Source organism: Zootoca vivipara, chromosome 14 (assembly GCF_963506605.1).
Source record: "Zootoca vivipara chromosome 14, rZooViv1.1, whole genome shotgun sequence".
NCBI classification, from domain to species: domain Eukaryota; kingdom Metazoa; phylum Chordata; class Lepidosauria; order Squamata; family Lacertidae; genus Zootoca; species Zootoca vivipara.
In genome coordinates, this window is record NC_083289.1 from 16,701,893 (window position 1) to 16,724,195 (window position 22,303).

General features: G+C 45.0%; 2 protein-coding genes across 2 annotated transcripts in view; both read right to left on the reverse strand.

The window, feature by feature from the left end:
• CEMIP (cell migration inducing hyaluronidase 1) overlaps positions 1-22,303 on the reverse strand; it is a 170,601-nt gene that overhangs the window by 88,288 nt on the left and 60,010 nt on the right. The gene's annotated exons all lie outside the window — the stretch shown is intronic.
• LOC118093031 (inactive cell surface hyaluronidase CEMIP2) overlaps positions 1,420-22,303 on the reverse strand; it is an 89,746-nt gene continuing 68,862 nt past the window's right edge. The window contains exons 20-24 of the mRNA XM_060282754.1: positions 21,897-22,119; positions 17,853-17,954; positions 15,563-15,723; positions 11,771-11,880; positions 1,420-2,822 (exon numbers count right to left, since the gene is read on the reverse strand). Coding sequence (XP_060138737.1) covers positions 2,608-2,822; positions 11,771-11,880; positions 15,563-15,723; positions 17,853-17,954; positions 21,897-22,119 — 811 coding nt within the window. The 3' untranslated portion in view covers positions 1,420-2,607. The remainder of the gene's footprint in view (positions 2,823-11,770; positions 11,881-15,562; positions 15,724-17,852; positions 17,955-21,896; positions 22,120-22,303) is intronic.

Here is a 22,303-nt window from a genome sequence, read left to right on the forward strand (position 1 = left end):
GGAAGGGGGAACATAGGAGGTACAGTTTTGCTCAAAACAAGCCTCAGAAACCAACATAGACCTTTCCATCAAGGTCATTTTCTATATGCAGATCAACGTACAGGGTTCCACAACATCTGGGTCAGGAGACCATAAGCTTACCAGAAAGAAAACAGAGGTTTTCAAAAACCGTTTACCCCCCCTTCTTCAGATAATCCTGACAACACCCATTTTCCACTAAAACGTTGAATGAAATCCTTGAACATTGCAGATGATTCTGGATCTTGTTAGGAACATAGGAATTGGACCATTGGTCCATTTCGTGCAGAATTATCACAGACTAGCAGTGAGCCATCACAGTTTTAGACCAGGGTGTTTCTCCGCAAGACTTGGGAGATGTCAGGGAATGGTAGTTTGTTAACTACCTGAGGGTTATTAGGCGACCTCTATTCTCCCCACAGAGCTACAATTCCTAGAGTTCCCTTGGAAGAAGGATTAACTGTTAAGCCAGTTTGGAAACTGTAGCTTTGTGAGTGGAATAGGAGGTCTCCTAACACCTCTCAGCATCCTTAACAAAGTCCCGGTCCCAGGATTCTTCTAGGGGAAGCCCTGGCTGTTTAAATTGGTATAATACTGATTTAAAATGCAGAGTGCAGGTGGGGCCTGGGTGACCTTGAACAAGCCACCCTTCTCTCTCTGCCTAAACTACCTCACAGGGTTGTTCTGAAGTCAAAATGGGGAGGGAAAGAATTGTGTTCCTTGGAAGGTGGGGACATATATAAATAGGATGGCTTGGTAAAGAACCTGGAGCCTGAGCCCAGCGAAGGGCAATTTATTCCAGACTGAAATGCTTACAAATCCAGCACAGAATTCACAAAGCAGATGGATAAAATTATATAACCGTTCACTGCACGGCACATGCCAAGTTAAATGGAAAAAGGAAACTTTTACTCTGAGATTAGACAACTAAGTAAGTGGGTTTGTCGCCTTCCATTTCACTTTATGAGTGGAGCTCCACACCCACGGAGGTTTCTTGAGACCAACATTTTTAAAATTTATTATCACATTTATATGCCTCCAAGAAGTTCAATGTGAGGCACACATAGTTCTCCCTCTCACTTTATCTTCACAACAGCCCTGTGAAATAGGTTAGTGATTGGCTCAAGGTCGCCAAGTGAGTTCCATAATTTGAACCCTGATTTCCTATGTCCTAGAGCACCACTCTAACCATTACACAACACAGCCCAATAGCACAATGAATGTAATTATTACAGTGACATCCCTCACCTTAGAAGGTGTTATTGTCATATACTGTATGTTATTAAGCTTTAGATCAGTCATGGGCAACCTTGGCTCTCCAGATGTTTTGGAACTACAACTCCCATGATCCCTGACCACTGGCCCTGTTAGCTAGGGATCATGGGGGTTGTAGTTCCAAAACATCTGGAGAGCCAAGGTTGCCTATGCCTGCTTTAGATCCATTCACTGATGAACTGTTTTGTGCCTGGATCCCAGAAGCAGTAATTTTGTTTTGTATGAAATCCTATAGGGACAGTTCCTATGGGAACTGCTGCAAGCGATTCCATCTAGGCATGTCTTAATTGGAACTTAGTCTTAGGCCCAGAATATGTAAACTGTCTGGATTATGGATGCAAGGAGGAAGTGATTTCTGTGCTGTCCTGTGTTCATCTCAACCAGCGCTGTTTCTGTTCTACTACAGTTCAGCCTCTGCTGAAACCCACATTATATGTCTTGCTATCTGCTCTGGCTGAAGGTAACATAATTTTCAACACATTTCCACGGAAGGGAAATGCCAATGCAATACAAAAACTAAGAAGTGGTATTCAATTAAGTTTTATTCAGAGTAGACCCACTGACATGAATGAGCAAAATAGGTCTACTGTAAGTAAAACGTAGTTGAATACCACCAAACAGAGTTACTTACCTAAGTTCATGGATTAAAAAACAATAGTGAATTCTGCTCATATCAGCTTGCATAATTTCCATTCCTGACCTTGGGTGAACCTGCAAATTGTGGCAATGTCTGCTCCCATTTCAGTCTTTGACAGAATTATCTGACATCCCTAGTCTGGATTTCCCCTAAAGCAATTGAAAGAGCAGATACAAGATGGGCTGCCATTTCCCTGATTTTGCCGTTTAGAAAACACACATCAACTAGAAGAAAGGGAGGGGTGCTACATTAAAAAAAAAAAAAGATGTTGGGCTAGCATTACCCATCCCCATAATGAGATTGCCAATGCCAGCATTCAGTCCTGGAATACACTGAAGTGACATCAAAGAGTGCCTCTGTGCAAATGCAGAGTGCATTTTTGTTTTTCACTGATTAATTGCACCTCACCTCCACATTTCTAGGATTAAAGAACAGAGCTTTCAGGATAGAGGTCTGGCTTCCAACCAGACTTAAACCACAGCACTATTCTGGATAGAAACGAAAAGAGTACAGGCTCTGAAAAAAAAAAACACAAACTACACTTCCCCTCCCACTTTGTCATATCAGAATATATTTATTAGCTGCAAAATAAAGTTATTTTTTTTACAATCTTGTAAAAACAAGAAGACTAGAGTTATGCCCCCTCCTTACAGGCAAGCCAACGAACACAGCACAGTTCAGTTGTGTTTGTTTTCTAGCCTTTGTGGAGTTTTGCCCTCCTCGGTTTTCACAAAGTCTTGAAGTTTTGTTGCATCAACTGAGCATCTGTACTCTCTCAGCACCAGGGGCACATAATATTGAAGAGAAGCGGATTTCTGATCAGCAGCGTGGTTGTGGATTTTAATCCAGTAGGGTGTGGGGTCTCCTTTATATCCAAGCATCGCAAAACTACCTATAGGGATGGAGAGAGAGAGAGAGAGAGAAGGAGTTGGGGAGAATGGATTCGATTACTATCAGACAGTTAAGCAAATAACCTACGATAATCCTTACATTTTTTGCAATCTTAGATTTTCCAAATTCCTGTGGAGTCTTAGTTACAGGTACCGTGTTTCTCCTAAAATAAGACGTGCCTCTAAAATAAGCCATGGCACGATATTTTAAAGGCAAAAATATATAAGACATCCCCCCAAAATAAGACATGTTGGGGGTACCGGTACCTACCCGACCCAGCGGGAGCCGGCAAACGCAGCAGTGCGCGCCGAACCCCAGCCCAGCGGGAGCCCCAGTACAGAGACGCGCCGAGCTCCGACTGAACGGGCCCCAGGACCCGGCAGCGGGCGGCGCACGAAGCCGCAGGACCCAGCAGGAGCTGGCAGCAGCCCCAGCCGCGACGCGCCGCACCGCACGAAGCCCGGGGACCCGGCAGCGGGCTCAGCGGGCGGCGCGCGAACTCGCAGGAGCCGGCAGGAGCCGGCAGCAGCCCCAGCCGCGCCGCGCCGCGCCGCGCCGCACCGCACGAAGCCCAGGGACCCGGCAGCGGGCTCAGCGGGCGGCGCGCGAAGTCGCAGGAGCCGGCAGGAGCCAGCAGCAGCCCCAGCCGCGACGCGCCGTACCGCACGAAGCCCGGGGACCCGGCAGCGGGCTCAGCGGGCGGCGCGCAAAGTCGCAGGAGCCGGCAGGAGCCGGCAGCAGCCCCAGCCGTGACGCGCCGCACCCCACGAAGCCCAGGGACCCGGCAGCGGGCTCAGCGGGCGGCGCACGAAGTCGCAGTAGCCGGCAGGAGCCGGCAGCAGCCCCAGCCGCGACGCGCCGCACCGCATGAAGCCCGGGGACCCGGCAGCGGGCTCAGCGGGCGGCGCGCAAAGTCGCAGTAGCCGGCAGGAGCCGGCAGCAGCCCCAGCCGCGACGCGCCGCACCACACGAAGCCCAGGGACCCGGCAGCGTGCGGCGCGCGAAGTCGCAGGAGCCGGCAGGAGCCGGCAGCAGCCCCAGCCGCGACGCGACGCACCGCACAAAGCCCGGGGACCCGGCAGCGGGCTCAGCGGGCGGCGCAAGAAAGCCCTGTACCATACTTAACAATGCTGTACCATGCTCAATAAAAAAATAAGACATCGCCCGAAAATAAGCCGCAATGTGGTTTTTTAGAGAAAAAATAAATATTAGACGTGTCTTATTTTAGGAGAAACACGGTAGGTAGCCGTGTTGGTCTGACGTAGTCAAAACAAAATTTAAAAAATCCTTCCAGCAGCACCTTAGAGACCAACTAAGTTTGTCATTGGTATGAGCTTTCGTTCGCATGCACACTTCTTCAGAATGCACACGAAAGCTCATACCAATGACAAACTTAGTTGGTCTCTAAGGTGCTGCTGGAAGGAATTTTTTTATTCTGTGGAGTCTTGATCACCTTCCTTGACAAAAACTATCAATAACCGATTTGTTCTCCACATAACCAACTTTTTTCTTTCTTCAAACCTTGCGTTTTAGTTCATAATAAATACAATGGTTTGTATTTATGGAAGGAGAAAATATCAAAACAACAATGCATACAATAGATCCATAAAAAGTCCATAAAGAATACATAGAATACAATAAAGAATACATAGACATAAAGATGGATATAAAACCATTACATGATACTTTCATATTATCACTAAGATAGATGTTTTCCTCTAACTTACTATGTCATTATATATATATATATATATATATATATATATATATATATATATATGAATGCACTCAGTTTTTCAAATAAATAAATAGGTTGCATACTTCCCCCTAACTCTTGTATGAACCAGCTATCAAACCCTTAAATCTAATCCTCTAGCAACGGTGTTTATATTCCCCCTACCCCACCCAAAATTGTGGCATATTATTATGCTAGCAGCTGTTAAAGAGACATATTATCATTTCTGTATCCTCTCATTCTTTTACATTGTCAAATAATAAAATTAGTTGATCATAACCTAAAGGGGTACTAATTTTATTTATTACAGCAACGCAGAAAATCCTTATTTTACAGCAGGACCAAAATATTAGACAACCAACTTCTATTTACCTTTTTGAATACATGCATGCATCTGAGAGGTGCTATTAACAAAAGCAGACACAGGTTCCGTATCGCATACTCATCCACACACTGTAAACATCCCTTACGTTGGACATTGCTCAGCATAATTGTAGCCCAAGCTTCTTAAAGCCAGTTAACTTGCAGATCTGATATCTGAGTGCCCCTGAACAGAATCTGAAGAATGGAATCATACAGACAGAATGAAAGAACCCGGTGCTAGTGAATCAATTCTTAAGAGTTTGCACACCCATTCCTGTACCAGTCCACTGCCCACACTGGCTTTCATCCCAGTATTAGTGGAAATTTCTTAACATCTGAGTGGCACTATTTATTTACCTACTCATTTACTAATTAAATATCCGCTTGTGGATGCTGGCCATCTAGGGTGTGTGTGTATTAGGACCCACAAGACTCTAGGGGGCCCACCAGCCCCAGAAACCACCTTAAACTGTCACATATGATAATCTGATTATATATGCAGCAGTTATCCAACATTTCTGTTTTTAATTTTCCTCTGACAGAAGCATGCCAAATCTGAAGCTGGCCTGCCACTACCAATCAGAGAGGCCTGCACTGGGAATTTCCCAGAGGCTAAGACATGCACTAATGTAGTGACATCATGGCACATGTCTTAATGCCATCCGGCTTTCTACTACTTTTTGGAGAGCTTCTTGCCACAGGCTTTCCTATGCTGGAGACTACTTCTCTGGTCTGCCTCCCTTTCTAACTAAATAAAAAAATTCCTTCAGTAGCACCTTAAAGACCAACTAAGTTTTTATTTTGGTATGAGCTTTTGTGTGCATGCACACTTCGTCAGATACACTGAAACAGAATCCACCAGACCCTTATGTATATTCAGAGGGTGGGGGGTGGGGGGTAATGGGAATGGGTGATGGGCTGATAGGAGTGGTAAACCTGTTGATGACTGTTAACGACTGTTAATGACTGCAATTGGTCTTGCGGGGGGGAAGCAAGGGCTGAGGTGCTAAGGAAAGCTTGATCATGTATAATGAGATAAGAATCCTATGTCTTTATTCATTCCAGGTGGCTCCATGGTTTTAAGCTTGCTAATGAGTTGCAATTCAGCAACTTCTCTTTCCAGTCTGTTTCTGAAAATTTTCTGTAATAAAACAGCTGCTTTGAGATCTTCTATAGAAGATCTCCCTTTCTAACTGCTATAGTTGCTTACGTTTAAACGCAGAGTGGAAATCTGAAGGAACTCCTGCTCCTGGTGTGGAGCTTTGTTAAGTTTCTGTTTTAAAGTGGAGGGAGCCGGCGTACAGCTTCCGGGTCATGTGGCCAGCATGACTAAGCCGCTTCTGGCGAAACCAGAGCAGCGCATGGAAACGCTGTTTACCTTCCCGCCAGAGCGGTACCTATTTATCTACTTGCACTTTGACGTGCTTTTGAACTGCTAGGTTGGCAGGAGCTGGGACCGAGCAACGGGAGCTCACCCCGTCGCAGGGATTTGAACTGCCAGCCTTCTGATCGGCAAGCCCTAGGCTCTGTGGTTTAGACCACAGCGTCACCCGTGTCCCTTGAAAAGTGTAGGACAATGTAATTAACAAGCGTGAGGGCAAATACTACCACACACCTTCAAACTGGCAGGTGGTGGGTTTTTAATCAGCCTGACTGTGATGATCCAGACAGGAATTTGTCTAGGATGGAATGTGGACTATGGGGAAAGTTTAAACACCCCCTTCTCTGTGGTCCCTCCTCCAAGCGCTCTCAGAGTCGTGAGTGACATTGCCCTACTAACACCGTGTTGAGGAATTTATGCACTGCTGAGGAAAGCGTCGCCTACCACAAGTCCAATGCTTTTTGCTTACAAAAGGCATTTTTGTGAATGTGTTTTCTAATCGCCACCCCACCTTAAACTAAACCCTGTATTTCCACTACAAAAGGATAATACTGTATTGCCGACTACTGTAGGAATGCACAACTCTCACACAAGTGCAAAAACAGGACAGTCAGTTGTTCGGCGATCAATAAGGGCCAGGGGCAAAATTAGCTCATCTGTGCCTGAACTATTCAGCAATATTATAGAGGCAATTCAGCATGACTGCTTTTTAAGTTTGGCACAGGGGATAAATTTGTACCAGTTTGCATTTTAAGGTGAACCTATCTAAGGCACATTTCCCAAAGCTATGCAGACTGAAACATATTTGTCCTTCAGAATTAGCTCTTCTCTGAATTTTGCAATGCTGTTCTTGCACTGCAAAGAGAAAGAAAGAAAAGTGTATTCTAGGGCAAAGCATGCATACATTTGTGCAGTGCTTTTTTTCTTTAAAAAATGTTAAGGGGTACTCTCATTCTGTCTGACACTCAGGAAACGCCACCATCTGGGGTAGCAACGGAACTGACGATTCACCGTGCTAGAGAAGAAACTAAAAAAAAATTTTTTTTTTAGTTTCTTCTCCCGTTAGATGCACAAAATGTTAGGGGTATGTGTACCCCTGTGCTCCTCCAGAAAAAAGCACTGCATTTGTGAAAATAACACAAAAATGCATTATATTAGGGGAAATTGCTTGCAAAAATGAGTTTATTAGGATCAAAAAGCTGATAATTTTTTAAAAAAATTTTAAAAAATAAAGTTTGCAAGCCAGTGTGGAAATGCATCAAACTGAACTTAAGACTGGGAAAAGAAGAAACTGAGAAAAACCTAAACCAACAGATTCATCCATCCTTATTTTGACAGTAAACTTCAGGCCGAATTGCAGTCTGAAGTTCTTGTTCGATAGCATCAGCTTTCCAAGGGTGGTGCTAATGAAAACCACAGAACCAAAAAGCAAAACAACACTACTAATCTCTGACTGGAAACAAAATCCAAGCCCACTGTTGACCTCTTAAGCAGCTAAGCTGAACCACGGGCAGTTGGCTGACTGACAGCGTTATCAATTAAAGAGTGTTACAATTTTTACAAGAAAAAGGAAAAAGAAGTGAAATTTGGCTATATTGCCTGTCTGCTTTTTCAATTGAATTGCTGTAGAGAAAAATCAAGGTACAATAAGGCATATGTGCCAATTACCTTTGCACAAATACCATTTAAAGCACAATTTTTATGTCAGACTAGCCGAGACAGATTTTCTGACCTGTTGGGAGATCACTGGTATACTTTATAAAGATCCTTACAGAATGAACGGATGGGTCTTGCTGAGTCTGTTACTGTGAAAAGACAAGCAATTTCCAGCTGCACAACTGCAGCCTGGGAAGAGTCCTACTGACACACAGCATGGCTTCTCAAAACAGATTCCAGCAAAACAGCTTTCAGGGTGTTCAAAGGCAAGCAGAGTAATACAGGAGCAGGCATTGCTTGCACACCAGGCCAGATTTATCACATCCCTTTCAAACTGAACGCCCAGTCCTATTTTGCAATGAAAACAAAACAAAACAAAACAAAACAAAAACTCAGAAAATTAAACCAAACCCTGCACCCCCTTTCTCCAACTGCAATAGCGAGGGGCCTGACATGTCCTTGTCCTTACATGACCCCTGGGACCTACTCCATTTCCGCACTTGAACTCCAAAAGAAAAGGCGCTGCAGATTGGAATGCCAGAGAAGAAAGCTTCAGCATACCTTTGCAGTTTGGCCTGAGGAACAAGCAGAGTTATGAAGAGGCAGCTTTTGGTTCCTAAACGACACAGATATGTAAGGCTTGCCCTAAATGGTTTTATAGCTTTAGAGCAATGGTAGAGAGCTTGTGGCTTTCCAGATGTTGTTTGACTACAGCTCCCATCCAGCAAGGTCAGTAGTCAGGAATTATGGGAGTTGTAGTCCAACTGGGGGGGGGCACATAGGTTAGTGATAAGGGACTTCAACTTCCTGACTCTTCAGGTGACTAGACTGGAAAGTGAGTTGTTGACAAGAGAGTCCTCATATTATAAAAGCCCAGGTTCACTTACTTTCCTGAGTTACTCCTATATTCAGTTCCACCTACGTGGAAGGTAATATGAGAATACAGTGGTGCCTCGCTAGACGAATTTAATTCGTTCCACGGGTCTATTCTTATAACGAAAAATTCGTCTAGCGAATCCCATAAGAATGCATTGCACTTAAAAAAAAATTTTTTTTGCCCATAGGAACACATTAATTGAATTTCAATGCATTCCTATGGGAAACCGCGATTCGCTAGACGAATTTTTCACAAAACGAATTTGTCTAGCGAGGCAACCTCCGCTAGAAAAATCCTTTAAGTGAAAATTTCATCTTACAGGGCGTTCGTTAAGCGAGGCACCACTGTATGCCTAATTTGCAGATTGTGGATTGTTTGAGTAAAACAACCCTGACTCCCCAAGTTTGGGTGCAACAGTAAGCCAGAGATAGTGACTTGTTTCTCTCACTCGTTAGCAGGCAAGACTGACACACTAACAGCAAGCCATTGGCTACGGTTTACTGTGACATGCTAATGTACTCAGTGTATTTCAGATGCAGTTGCCTCGTTTTAGACTCTCCTTAATGGTCTGAAGGGAGGTGTCCCTCTTTAGGTATCACTCTGAAATTTGCTTGAGTTCAGCCCTGATACAGTTGAGCCCCCGCCCCCCACTGCCCCTGTTCATTCTGCTATGGGGCACTGGGCTTCATCACAGAGAACTAGATGTCGGGAACAACTAATAGGGGAGACCCATTGCCTTCATGCTGTACTTAGGAACTTCAGTAGGCATCAGGTTGTCTATTAGATTGCCTTTTTCTTAATCAGCAAATCAAGCCTTATCTTCTGATTTAGCTTTGGGGAGCCGAGTGCAACCAGTGTGGCACCAAACCTTGGAATAATCACTTCACTGAAGCCAGCAGGGACAGCCATCTTCTTCAAGCACCCGGCAGTCAAGGCTAGCCAATTCCATCTGGAGTAATCTGAAACTTATCTGTTCCTTTTGGGTCTGAAAACGAGCCTCTACCAAAACAACTTCAAGGATACAGCTGAACAAGGACGCGTGTCTGATTTCCCGAAACGTCTGTTTCTAACCTTGAGCAGTGAAGAATAAAAGGTCACTTAAAAATGCTCTCCAAAGCATGGTTTTCACTGAATAGGATCAATACCGAATCACAATTGCAAAAAGCCCAAGTCACATTTTCTTACATACTTGCTTCCGAGCTACAGAATTTCCCACTATACTGAAATTATTATTATTTAAATGGAAGGTGACAAAGACCACATCTGCACCATACATCTAACAGAAGAACACAAGAAAAACCTGTTCTATCAGGCCTACAGCCCACCCAGTTCAGCATCCTGTTCTCACAGTGACCAACCAGATGCCCAAGGAGGACCTGAGTTCAAGAGCACTCTTTCCTCCTGTGATTTCCAGCAACCAATATTCAGAAACACACTGTCTTTGACTCTGGAGGCAGAGTATAGCCATCATGCCTCGCAGCCATTCATCCTCCACGAATTTGTATAATCCTCTTCCAAAGCATGAGATCATTTACAAACAAGTTAAAAAGCAATCCATGTTCTAGACACATTATACATCCCTCCGTTGGGAGTACTGTCCATTTATTCTTACTCTCTGCTTCCTGCTACTTACCTAGTTCTTGATCCACAAAAGTGCTTTGTTTCCTATTCCACGACTTCTAAGCTTACTCACGAGCGTTCAGCGAAGTACTTGGTCAAAAACTTTTTGAAAGCCCAAGCACGATATGTCAACTGAATCACCTCTGTCTACATGCCTGTTGACACTTTCAAAAGCTCAGGAAGGTAGTGATGCAGGAAGCCCTTGCTGAAGCCATGCTGGTTCTGCTTCAGCAAGGCTTGTTCATCAATATACTCGGTTGTTTTATCATTAACAATACTTTCCACCAGTTTCCCCTGGACAGATGTTAAGCTAGCCAGCCTGTAATTTTCAGGATTCCCTTACTGCGTCCCATTTTAAAAATTGGTGCTGCATTGGCCTGTTTCCAGTTCTCAGGTATGAAGGCTGATTGTTGGGACGAATTCCATGTATTTTTGTTAAAAGATCAACAATTTCACATTTGAGTTCTAGACTAGAGATGGGAAGGCCTAGTGAAAAAAATGGAAAATTTGGGGGGGGGACCAAGGTTTTCTTCCGTTTTTCCCCCAAATCCTCCCCCCCCCCCCCGGATTTTTTTTTTTTAAAAAAACCAACAGTTTGATATGGTTTGAATATTCCACACATATTTTTTCTTCTTCAAATTTTCCAGAAAAAAACAGGGGGGCACCTTGGTTCCCCCCCCGTTTTTTCGGTCTTTTCCCAGGCCTCCCCATCTCTAACCCAGACCCAGCAATTTCAGTTTTTATTTTGTTGATTAGAACTTTGTTCTCAGTTCCTCAGAATCCCCTCTTAAAAAAATTAGTTCGGACACAAGAATCTGCCCTATATGTTAAGACAGATGCAAAGAATTCATTCAGCGTCTCTTCTTTAAAATACTATGATGCCACTTCAATAGTCACAGCTTCCCCCAAAGAATTCTAGGAATTGTAGTTCGTTAAGGGTGCTGAGAGATCCTGTTTACCTCAGAACTGCAATACCTTCACAATCAATCCCTCATCCCAGGGGACTCTGGTTGCTGGACTACGACTCCCATCATTCCTAACCATTGGCTGTGTTGGGCTGGGGGGGTGATGGGAGTTGTCGGCCAGAACGCCTCAAAGGCACCCTGTTGGAGAAGGCGGCTGTACCCAGCCAGCACTGCAACAATGGTGGAAGTTGGAATCACACTAAATATACACACAAGCTATTTTTCTCTTCTTTAAATGAAGACAGCACTGGTATGTTGCTGTCAGAACGATTTCAGTCAAAGGCTGCTGAGCAACGGCTTTATACAATTATGTATTTCACCATATGTAAAGTCACACAATTCATATAGTCACCTTTTTTGTGGAACGCAATCGGCTTTGCAGAGCCTAACGTGGTAAACACAGGCATTAAAGAGGTTCCCATGACTTTGGCAGGGTCTCTAGTACACACAAGAACAATAGATCTGGAAGAGAAGAAGAGAACAGAACAGTAGCATGCATAGCACAATGGGAAGAATGGCATCCTTCTTTCTCTCCCCAGGAATCGTTAATAGTTCAAGGAAAGCCTGACACAAGACAACCCCCAGAATTAAGTGATAAGCAGGAGCTCCACTTAGCCCACAGCAGCAATAAGACAAGGAATGGGTCACAACCTTAACTTAACAAGAATGTCAGGTATATCAGGCGGGGATTTAGCCAGCCAGTTGTCACAAATCTCAATAGAGTCTCTCCCTTGCACTCACACTCTTTACTACTGCCCTAACTCCTGCTGAGTCCATCCCGCCCATCAGCATTGGCATTCCGCCGGCTCTGTTTAGGGCAAGCATACCCCTGAACTTGACCTTCTGAGCCTGGTGTGTGAATTGTTATGCTTTTCAAGTGGCTTATTTCATAGTACATTTTAATGAAGGATGTTTTCTTGTATACTTTGATCATGGGTGTTTTTTAAAAATTGATTGTAAACATCTTACAAGCCATTTTGGCATGTAGGCAATATGTAATTTTAAATGATAAAGTGACTAAAAATAATAATGTTGATTACAAGAAAGCCCTCAGTGCTACAACCCCTTCTTCCTCAATCCCCCAGGGAAAGGCAGCCGTCCCCGTCCCCCCAATCTTGAAGAGTTAGGGCTTCCTTAACCTTTTATATCCTTCTCCCCAAAGCTTTGTATAGCTGGCTAATGTGGTTTCTGAACCAGAATTGTGATATCTGGCTCCTCCCACAGGATATTAACACCTTTTATATTCCGCCTCTGCCTTGCCCCAGCTCCCACTGAGTCACCAACAAGTTCTGTCTAAAAAGCAAGGAATGACAGGCTAACACTACAAGCCAGACCAACAAAAGAAACCTCTCGCATGACAAAAACTTTTCCTCCCATCCCGCCCCCACAACTGCAAGGATTATATAAAGGCTGGTGTTGGACATTCAGACAAAGATATAGGCTCCAGTTCCTTCTCGTCCAAAAACTCCACTGGGTGTTTTAGGACAAGTCACTGTCTCTCAGCCTACTCTACCTCATAGGGTTGTTAACGAGGACAAAATTGGCTAAGCCTTTAAATGCTGCCTTGATCTTCTTAGAAGAAAGGCAGGGTGTAAACAAGGCTGTGCTTCTTCGAATTAGTACAAAGCAGCAAATACTGCATGGGCTTTAACCTGGGAAGTCAGGAGTTCAAATACCTCAGATTACATAGCATCATCTCAGGCACCTATTCATAAGATGTTAGTAGCCTTTATTAACAAATAGTGCTTGCAATGTGCAATAAATGTGAACAAAGACAACGGCAGTAACAACTATGCTGCTGCAGTTTTAATTGCTTGCTGCTGTGGGCTCCTTTGGGAGCAACAGCAGAATAGATTATTATTATTAATTATTATTATTATTTAAATTTCTATACTACCCTTCAGCTGGAGATCACAGGGTGATTTACCACAACAATACATATAGTGGTGCCTCGCTAGACGAATCTAATTCGTTCCACGGGTCTTTTCTTATAACGAAAAATCCGTCTAGCGAATCCCATAGGAATGCACTGAAAAAAAAATTGAATTTTTTTTGCCCATAGGAACGCATTAATTGAATTTCAATGCATTCCTATGGGAAACCACGATTCGCTAGACGAATTTTTCATAAAACGAATTCGTCTAGCGAGGCAACCTCTGCTCGAAAAATCCTTTCATTAAACGGAAATTTCGTTAAGCAGGGCGTTCGTTAAGCGAGGCACCACTGTACCATGATAGCAAAGAAAAACAATAACCCCCTCCACACACAGTTTAAAAGGCCATAGATTGTTTAAGTAGCCAAAGGCCTAGAGAAGGGGAACGTTTTTGCCTGGCAGCTAAAGATACGGAACGAAGGCACCATGCGAGCCTCCCTGCAGAGAGCATTCCACAAGAGGGGAGCCACCACAGAAATGGCCCCGTCTAATGTTGGCGCCCTCTGGGCCTCTTGTGGAGGAGACATACGAAGAAGGGCCTCAGGTGATGATTGCAGGGACCAGGTCAAGTCATATTGGGAAAAGGCAGCTTTTGGGATATTGTGGTACTGAGCTGTTTAAGGCTTTATAGGTCAAACCCAGCACTTTGAATTGGGCCTGGAAACTAATTGGCAGCCAGTGCAGTCGGGCTAGGATGCTCAAGCTATCTTGCCCCAGTGAGCGATAATAAATCATCATCATAAATATTCAAAGGAACATTGAAGTGATGCACAAAACAGAAATAAATATAACACAATAGCAAAATAACCAGATGAAGTCCTATTAAAACAATATTATACAGTTCCAGAATAAACAGCAACCAGGCCAGGATTATCCTGCTAGAAAGGCCTGGCGGAATAAAAATGGGTTGTATCCAACCTTATTCATACTAAAAGAGTAGATCCATTGAAGTTAATGAGCATGACCAGATTCAATACTCTGAGTAGAACTTAGATGGCGACAAATCTATGTCTTCAAAAGCAGTCAGAACCCCCAAAGGATTGGCATCTGCCTTAAATTCATCAGTGGGGACTGCTTCTCCAAAAGCCACAGGTTCTACTTATACAATGGAATTTCTCTTCCCTCTCCCTGACATCTGCTCTGGAAGTCCCCCAAAGCCTCTAGAGCAAATTTGGGCGGCTGGGGTGGGGGTGGGGATGTATGCCAAGGGTGCACAAGAGGGCAATCTCTGTTGTGGAACACAACCGTTTAGTTGGATTTAAAACCCTCATCAGTGTTGCTACAGAATGCAGAAGGGCAAATGGCACCATAACAAGTTCTTCCAACCCCTCCTGACTGCACCAGTTATACACTGAGTTGTGATAGCTGCAGATGAGTCAGGTCTGTGGCCATGAACTGCTCTGGAACGTCCTGGACACGAAATCTGTTTTCAGGTTACAGTATTTGACCTGCTTTTGCCTGCAGCCAGGGTTTTTTTTTTCTGGTGTGTGTCTATAAACCTCTGTTGCTCCATGTTTATGTGGCGACACAGAAGAAACCACAAGGAATGTGGAACAGATGCAGAAAGGGGAGAGGATCCCGCTCCACTTCTTAAAACACATCCAAGTTGCAAAAAGACTCCGCAGGGCAGACGGACGGGGCAACTCCAGTCGGCAACTTGTGTTAAAAAAGAGGAGAAAGCTGGGGGTGGGGAGAGAGAATGAAAAGGGGGTTGGGGTGGGAGAAATCTCACACCAAGTTTTACTGGAAAGTCTAGCAGCACCTCCGATTCTGATCTCTCAAAAAAGAAAGAGAGGGGGGGGGAGGAGAACCTGGCAGGAATAAATAGGACAAGATTCAGAAATGGAAAAGAAAGAGAGAGAGAGAATTATTGGCTGCTGGGAAATTATAGACTTGGGCACTTGGTGAAAGTTACAGAATCGAGAATGCTTAATAAGACGACAAAAAAACCATTCTTATCTATCGTTTGGTGGAAAAGGAGCCATTAATTTCCCAGTCACTGCCAGCTCCTATGTCGCTGCCAGCTTTCCAGCGCTACATTTCCACCCGCCGTGACCTAGGAGGCAGCCTTTTGAGACACACATAGTTTGAAGTTTTCATTAGCTTTTGTCAGATTCTTCCAGGCATACATTTTAAGTTGCAAAAAAGTAGGTCGTTTCCCTCCTGCCAACCCCCACCCCCCATGCAGCAAACTCTTGCTCCATCACCCACCTCTCATTTATAGTTGTTTCAACATAATTGGTTACGGTGCTGGCAGCCTTTGAAGCGGCGGCTGCATCAACATGCTGCAGGCTCACAACTGCGCCCGAGCATGCGTCTAGAACCAGGAAAAGTATCCCCCGGCCATGGAACAGGAAAAGGTCATCGTTGACCTGCAAACACAGAAAAGAGCAGAGTTAGCTGCAGGCAATCTGTATGCAAATATCAAAGGGTCCTATGTGGCAGTTTCCAGTCTACAGTTGGAACTTAACTAAGCTAAGCTCTTGTCAAATGCAAGGAACAGTCTGGGAAATTTGGGTGTTTCAATGGTACCTCGGTTTAAGAACAGTCTGGTTTAAGAACGATTTTGTTTACAAACTCAGCAAAACCGGAAATAGTGTCCTGGCTTGAGAACTTTACCTCGGTCTAAGAACGGAATCCAAACAGTGGAAGGGCCATAGCTGCCAAGTCTCCCGTTTCGTGGGAAACCCCCGGATTTTAATCCGTTTCCCGCTGTTATAGAAAAAAAATCCCAGAAATCCCCCGGATTTCCTACCTGCAAGGGAGGCTCCATTTCGGGTGCCGCTCTGCCTATGCCTGGGCACCGGAAATCGGGCAGAGTGACACCGGAAGTTGCTTCTACGCAACTGCTGGTCCTGCATTTTTCAGCGGGAGACTTGGCAGCTATGGGAAGGGCACTGGCGGCAGGAGGCCTCATTTGGGAAAGCGCACCTTGGTTTAAGAATGGTTTAATAACAGACTTCTGAAATGGATTAAGTTCATAAACCGAGGTACCACTGTATTTCACTTCATCCCATCCTTTTAATAACAATATTTTTTTAAAAAAATTATTGTATCTTGCCCTCCCCGGCCGAGGCCAGACTCAGAGCGGCTATCATCATAAAAACAACACAATATGCATAAGAACAGACATCAATTAATTAAAATACATCTCAAAATTAATTCAGACAAGTTAAAATCTGGGCAGGTGGCAATAATCAGGTTGGAATTGAGAGTGGTTAATACTTGCCAGGACCAGCTGTTTCCACTGATCATACAAGGACCTATGAGCTGGTTGGGAGCCTCCTTCAGGCTTGTTTTATACAAAGGAAAGTAAGTCAAACTGCATCCCGCCCAAAGGCCTGGTGGAACAGCTCCGTCTCGCAGGCCCTGGAGAAAGATGTCAAACCCCGCAGGGGTTTGTGGGAGAGCGTTCCACCAGGCTGGGGCCACGGCCGAAAAGGCATGAGGGCACCCTAGAACAAGGGCTGAGAACCCCTCCAGAAGTTGCTGGACTACAACTCCCATCATCCGCAACCACTGGTGATGGGGGGGCTGAGTCCATCATCATTTGCAAGGACACAGGTGGCCCATCCCTGGTGCACATCAGAGCCCACCCATTTATCCTCACAGCCATCTTGGTCAGGGTGGGGTTATATCATCCAAAGCCAATTTGAAGTCCATACTGTATCATGATATCGATTTCATAATGTTTAACCTGGCAATATATCGCAAATTGTGTGTGCGATGCAAAAATCACAATGTGGGGGAAAGCGCGAAGCCAGCCAATGCACCTGCATAGCTCCATCTTTATTTCAGACATTATGATATATCAGTATATTGTGATGTTTAGCTGGTCATATATCGCGATGCTGAAAATAGGTACCACCCAGCCCTGGGTGGGACTGTGTTTCAGTGGTACAGCATCTTGCTTTGCGTGCAGAAGGTCCCAGGTTCTCTCCTGGCAGGGCTGGGAGAGACTGCCTGCCCCAAATCCTGGAGAGCTACAGTCATTCTCTGTAGGCCATGCTGAGCTCAATGGACAAAGGCCTGCATAAAGCAGCTTCCCAAGTGGAAGGCTAGATAGAGAGATAGCAACTTCACACTTCTCCCTGGCCTGAATATGACCCTCTACCAGGGGTAGGCAACCTAAGGCCCGGGGGCCGGATGCAGCCCATTTGCCTTCTCAATCCAGCCCGTGGACAGTCCAGGAATCAGCGTCTTTTTACATGTGTCCTTTTATTTAAAATGTACCTCTGGGTTATTTGTGGGGCCTGCCTGGTGTTTTTACAGGAGTAGAATGTGTGCTTTTATTTAAAATGCATCTCTGGGTTATTTGTGGGGCATAGGAATTCATTAATTTTTTTTATTTTTTAAAAAAGTCTGGCCTACCACATGGTCTGAAGGATGGTGGACCGACCCATGGCTGAAAAAGGTTGCTGACCCATGCTCTAAACAACTATAACCCTCTGCCTCTCACTGTAACACATTTGGTAAAGCTGCCATGCCTATTTGCACATACCTTAATAAAAGCCGCCTTTGAGTAGTTCTCCAGGTCTGCCCTTCTGACAGACTGGATTTGGATCCGAAGGTATTTAACTGAAGGCGTACTAGTAACAGCAACCTGCAGTTATAAAGGAAGAATTGCCACCTCAGATTAAACACACGGCATTCATTGCCTTGGGATGTTACAGTATGAAACCCTGCAGGCCCCCAGATGTTGTCGGGCAAGGGCCCCCATCACCTCCCTGACCATTGGGCCATGTTGACTGGGATCGGCAGGAGTCATGACCAAGGATTAAGATAAATCAAGACCGCTGGAGCCTGAGAGACAAATAAATTTCAGGGATAGTAGCTCCCTCAGGGAAGCAAATTGTTTCATTTATGAATGAAAGTACTTACCTGCTGTCCTCTCGTAAAATATCAAGGCGGTGTACAGTAATATAAAAACCATTTAAAGCAGTGGAGGACAGTGAATGGCTACTGTAGAAAAGGCTGAACACAGGCCTAGCTGCATAAAAAAAATACTTCCAAGACTTGACCCAAAGAAATCGCCCTCACAGAGCTACAATCCCCAGCACCCTTAAACTACAGTTCTCAGAATTCTTGGGAGCGGAATAGGGTGTCCTTTAAATATGCTTTAAGTGTGGTTTACATGCATGGTGTGTACGCAGCTCAAGAGACAGCCCTTGGAGGTCAACCTGCAGCAAAATGGCACACTGTGGAGTATTCCTGTTCAGGGGTCCAGGCAATAATGAACTTCATCCTATTCTCTCCGCCTAGTTTTGTATCTGCTGCCCCACCCCTCAACTGTCAATGCCATTGAGCACACTCAGTCCTCTTTACCCGTATTTGAGGGTTCTCCCTCCTCCCCGTTTTTATCTTTTTGTGCTTTTGCAAATCTCTTGGGGTTCCCCTGAAGCCTGTGGATACCCCCCCCTCCTGGATGCCATTTTGGCTACAAGAGGATTCGTGCCGAGAGAAAATGCATTTGCTATTAGTACATAGAATGGAATGCCTGTGGTCAGGGTGACGACCTCATTCACAGTTGCTGGGCGACTTTAAGAGAAAACAGCTCGGTTCAAAAGGTTGGCAGACCACATGCAAGAGCCTGTGTGTATAGCAGCACAGCCCCCGCCCCTCCCCAAAGGCTTGCAACCAAGCAAAGAGGTACTGGTTTTATGAACTGGTTGCTTCTGCACAATAGTTATACCGCACATATGACGGTATCTGCATTTGTACTCTGGCACATATGGAGGAACCAAGTTTACAGACTCCTGTGCAGGCTGAAAGGTTTGTCAGCAAGCTCTAGGAGCTCACACCAGGATTTGCACGGGATCCACAAGAGTGTCGGGGGCAGGCCAATAGGGGCATTGGTTGTGTGGCTCCCTCAGGCAAGTCCCCCTCCCCCAAGTATCCGCATAGGAGGCACAACACTAGGCCTTTCAAATGACCCAACATGCCAATTATATTCCTAAAAATGAAGTCAGGGGGTACATCCTTCAGCAGATGGTTTAAGGGTAGCAATTTTGCGCAACTGCAATTTGGGACACTCATGGCACACTGTTTCCCTGTAGGGCATGAGTGGGCACCATTTTTCTCTCACGGGCTGCATTCCTTCAAGAATGATCCGTCAGGGGCCGAATGGCAACCACAGACAGGGTTGAGTCCAGTAGTCGGTGAGCCCATCTTCTCTCTCCCTGGCTGCATACACACTATACCATTAGAGCACATTGGAAGCACATTATCTCCCTAAAAGAATTCTGGGTACTATTGTTTGCCCCTTACAGAGGGGTTCCCATTCTCAGCCAGTGGCGGAGCGTCATGCTCTGCACCGGATGTGTGTGTGTGTGTGTGTGTGCGGAGAGCAGGTGGGGGCGGGGCTGGTGCGCATCCCGGGGGTGGGGCATGCCGCCCACAGGGGTGTGGCATGCATCCTGGGGGTGTGGCGCGCATCTTGGGGGTGTGGTGCGCCACCTGTGGGGGTCGTGGTGCCCAGCGTGGGCGGGGAGAGCCGCGATGGCACCCCACCGGGATCACGCTGCCGGGGGCGCTGCACTCCCCCCGCACTCATCTTCTTCCGCCAGTGTTCCCAGCAACCCTTAAACTACAGTGCCCAGAATTCTTTGAGGAAAGGATGTTCTTTCAAGGCATAGTGTGTACACAGCCAAAGCCTGCTGTTTCTTTTTCTGCCTCAAGTCCCTTTCCTCCCCACCCTCAGGCCTGAACTAATCACGTGCAGAGAGCTTTTTGAAATCAGGCTGAGGGTCACGGGGTACCCATAGGAGACCACTGGATCAAACCCCACCCAAAAAAAAAATGCCTCTAGCTAATAGGGCTTACGGAAAAGGCCTCAGCACAAGGCGAGGAAGGGGAAAACCAAGGATCAGTTTGACTCTGGATAATCTTCAGTCTGCCATAGCAATGGAAGATCCTGCCTTTCAAGCAACAAACTCTGAGATGTGGGATGGGGGAGAAAACACAAAAGCAGAAAGGCTAAGAAATATCTCTGATGATTGTAGCAAGCTAAGGATCAATACAAGAATGATATTCTGTAATTACTACCTTGGGTTGTTTTCACAAGGTGCAGGGAAGAGAGAACAATCTTTTAACATTTTGTCAACTCTGAGTGATAACTGTAAATACAATTACTTGCAGGATTGTCTGCCCCCCTTATGTGCTCACTTGACTTCAATATGTGGAGCTGGCACTCTTACAGGTGCCATATACTCCTTGTCCTGCACTTGTAAGAATTTTTTTTTTTAAGGGTGGCAGCATCTACACTTTGGAACTCCCTGCCTATTGACACCGGAAAGGCATCTTCATTATGCACTTTCCAACACCTGCTTAAAATAATTTTGTTCAGGCAAGCCTATCCACATAGATGTTGGTGTGATTTAATCTTTTTTTTACAGTTAATTTTAATTATTGTAAAATGTTTTTAATTGACAATTCCAATTATTTCTTGCAAATTTATATATAAATTTAGTTCAATAAATAAAAGGTTCTTGGAATAAAAGGTTCTTGGAATAACAGACGCTTGCTCAGATTAGCTTGAGGAGTTTAGCTGTACTGCATTATTGAATCAGAAGAACTGTTAATTGCCTGGGACTCAAGTTTCCAAATGAATTTTAATTACGTTTGCTAAGAGCTTGCAAGCAAGGTATTTTCCAAAGATTATATATTTAGGATGCACTTGCAATTCTTCTGTATAAAATACAATTCTCATGGGCTGTTGTCTGGCTACAGCAATAGTCAATTACCCACGACTGATGTTTTCATGTACAACAGAGAAAGGAAAGTATAGTTTGCACAACTATTCTAGAAATTATTATTTTTTTAAAAAAAAACAACTTTCAGTAATATTCAGGATGAAATTACAGGGATTGGAGCCCAGGAGAGTGGCAGCGGACAACATATCCCTGCACTCCACAGTTGGGGTACTGCTAAGGGTGACACATGCCCCAAAAATGTCCTTGGTACACACTAGATGCCAGGCTTTTAGTGTTGTACCTCCAACCCTCTGGAATCAGTTACCAACTAAAATTAAACAAGCATCTCGTATTTTGACATTCAGGCCGCTATTGAAGACGTTTGCTTAAGAAGGCTGCTATCGAAGGTTGGCCCAGTCATTTTATGAAAAAACAAATGAAAATTCAACAAGTGTAGAAATGGTTTTATGGCTTTTTCTTCACTGAGTCAGTCGTCTTTTGCATCTTATCTTATTTTACTGCAAACCGCTTCAGTAGCCTTTCGTTACTAGCTGCTCAGTTCAAGTGCCGAAGGAAAACTTACTCTCCCCTCCCTTTTACTGGTTTTGCATCTTGAAACAGGACTTGGGATTGTTCATCCCTTACTTGGAAGACTGTTCTCTAAAGTAGCGCACAGGGTCTCCTATACTAGACTGCTATACTGAGGCCCCAGCTTAAGAACCAGGCATTTTGGTCAGAATGGGCCTCAATGTGAGGGAGGGACAATGGGAGCCCGGGACCTCTCCCCAAGAATTCCCATAGAACACCTATCCTTGTCCCAATTCAACCAATGAAAGAAGAACACTATACTGTACCCAAGGAGCCCCGCATTGACTGCAAGGCACAGCCCGGTGCTGGATCCTTGCGGGCTGTGAAGCTTTCCTCCCGATGTCTTTTTCCAAAAAGGGATTAGGAGCACAACTCCAGGGATGCCCCTCGGGCATCGAGGCTGTTATCTTAAGGCGTTCGCAGCCACGTTGAGAGCAGTAGCTGTGGCCCTTCCGAATTTCATGTGCTTGAAGTTGGACAAAGAGATACCTATTAATATGAAGAGCATGACAAAGGGGGGAAATTGAACCACAGTTGCCGGTCAAGTTCACACATCACATTGAACCATAGTTTAAAGCAAAGCTACGGTTTAGTGTGAATGAGCAGCAGTGAGCTTTCCTGCAGCAAAACTCCTCCACTCCTGTGGCTGACTCAGCGTAGACAAAACAAACCT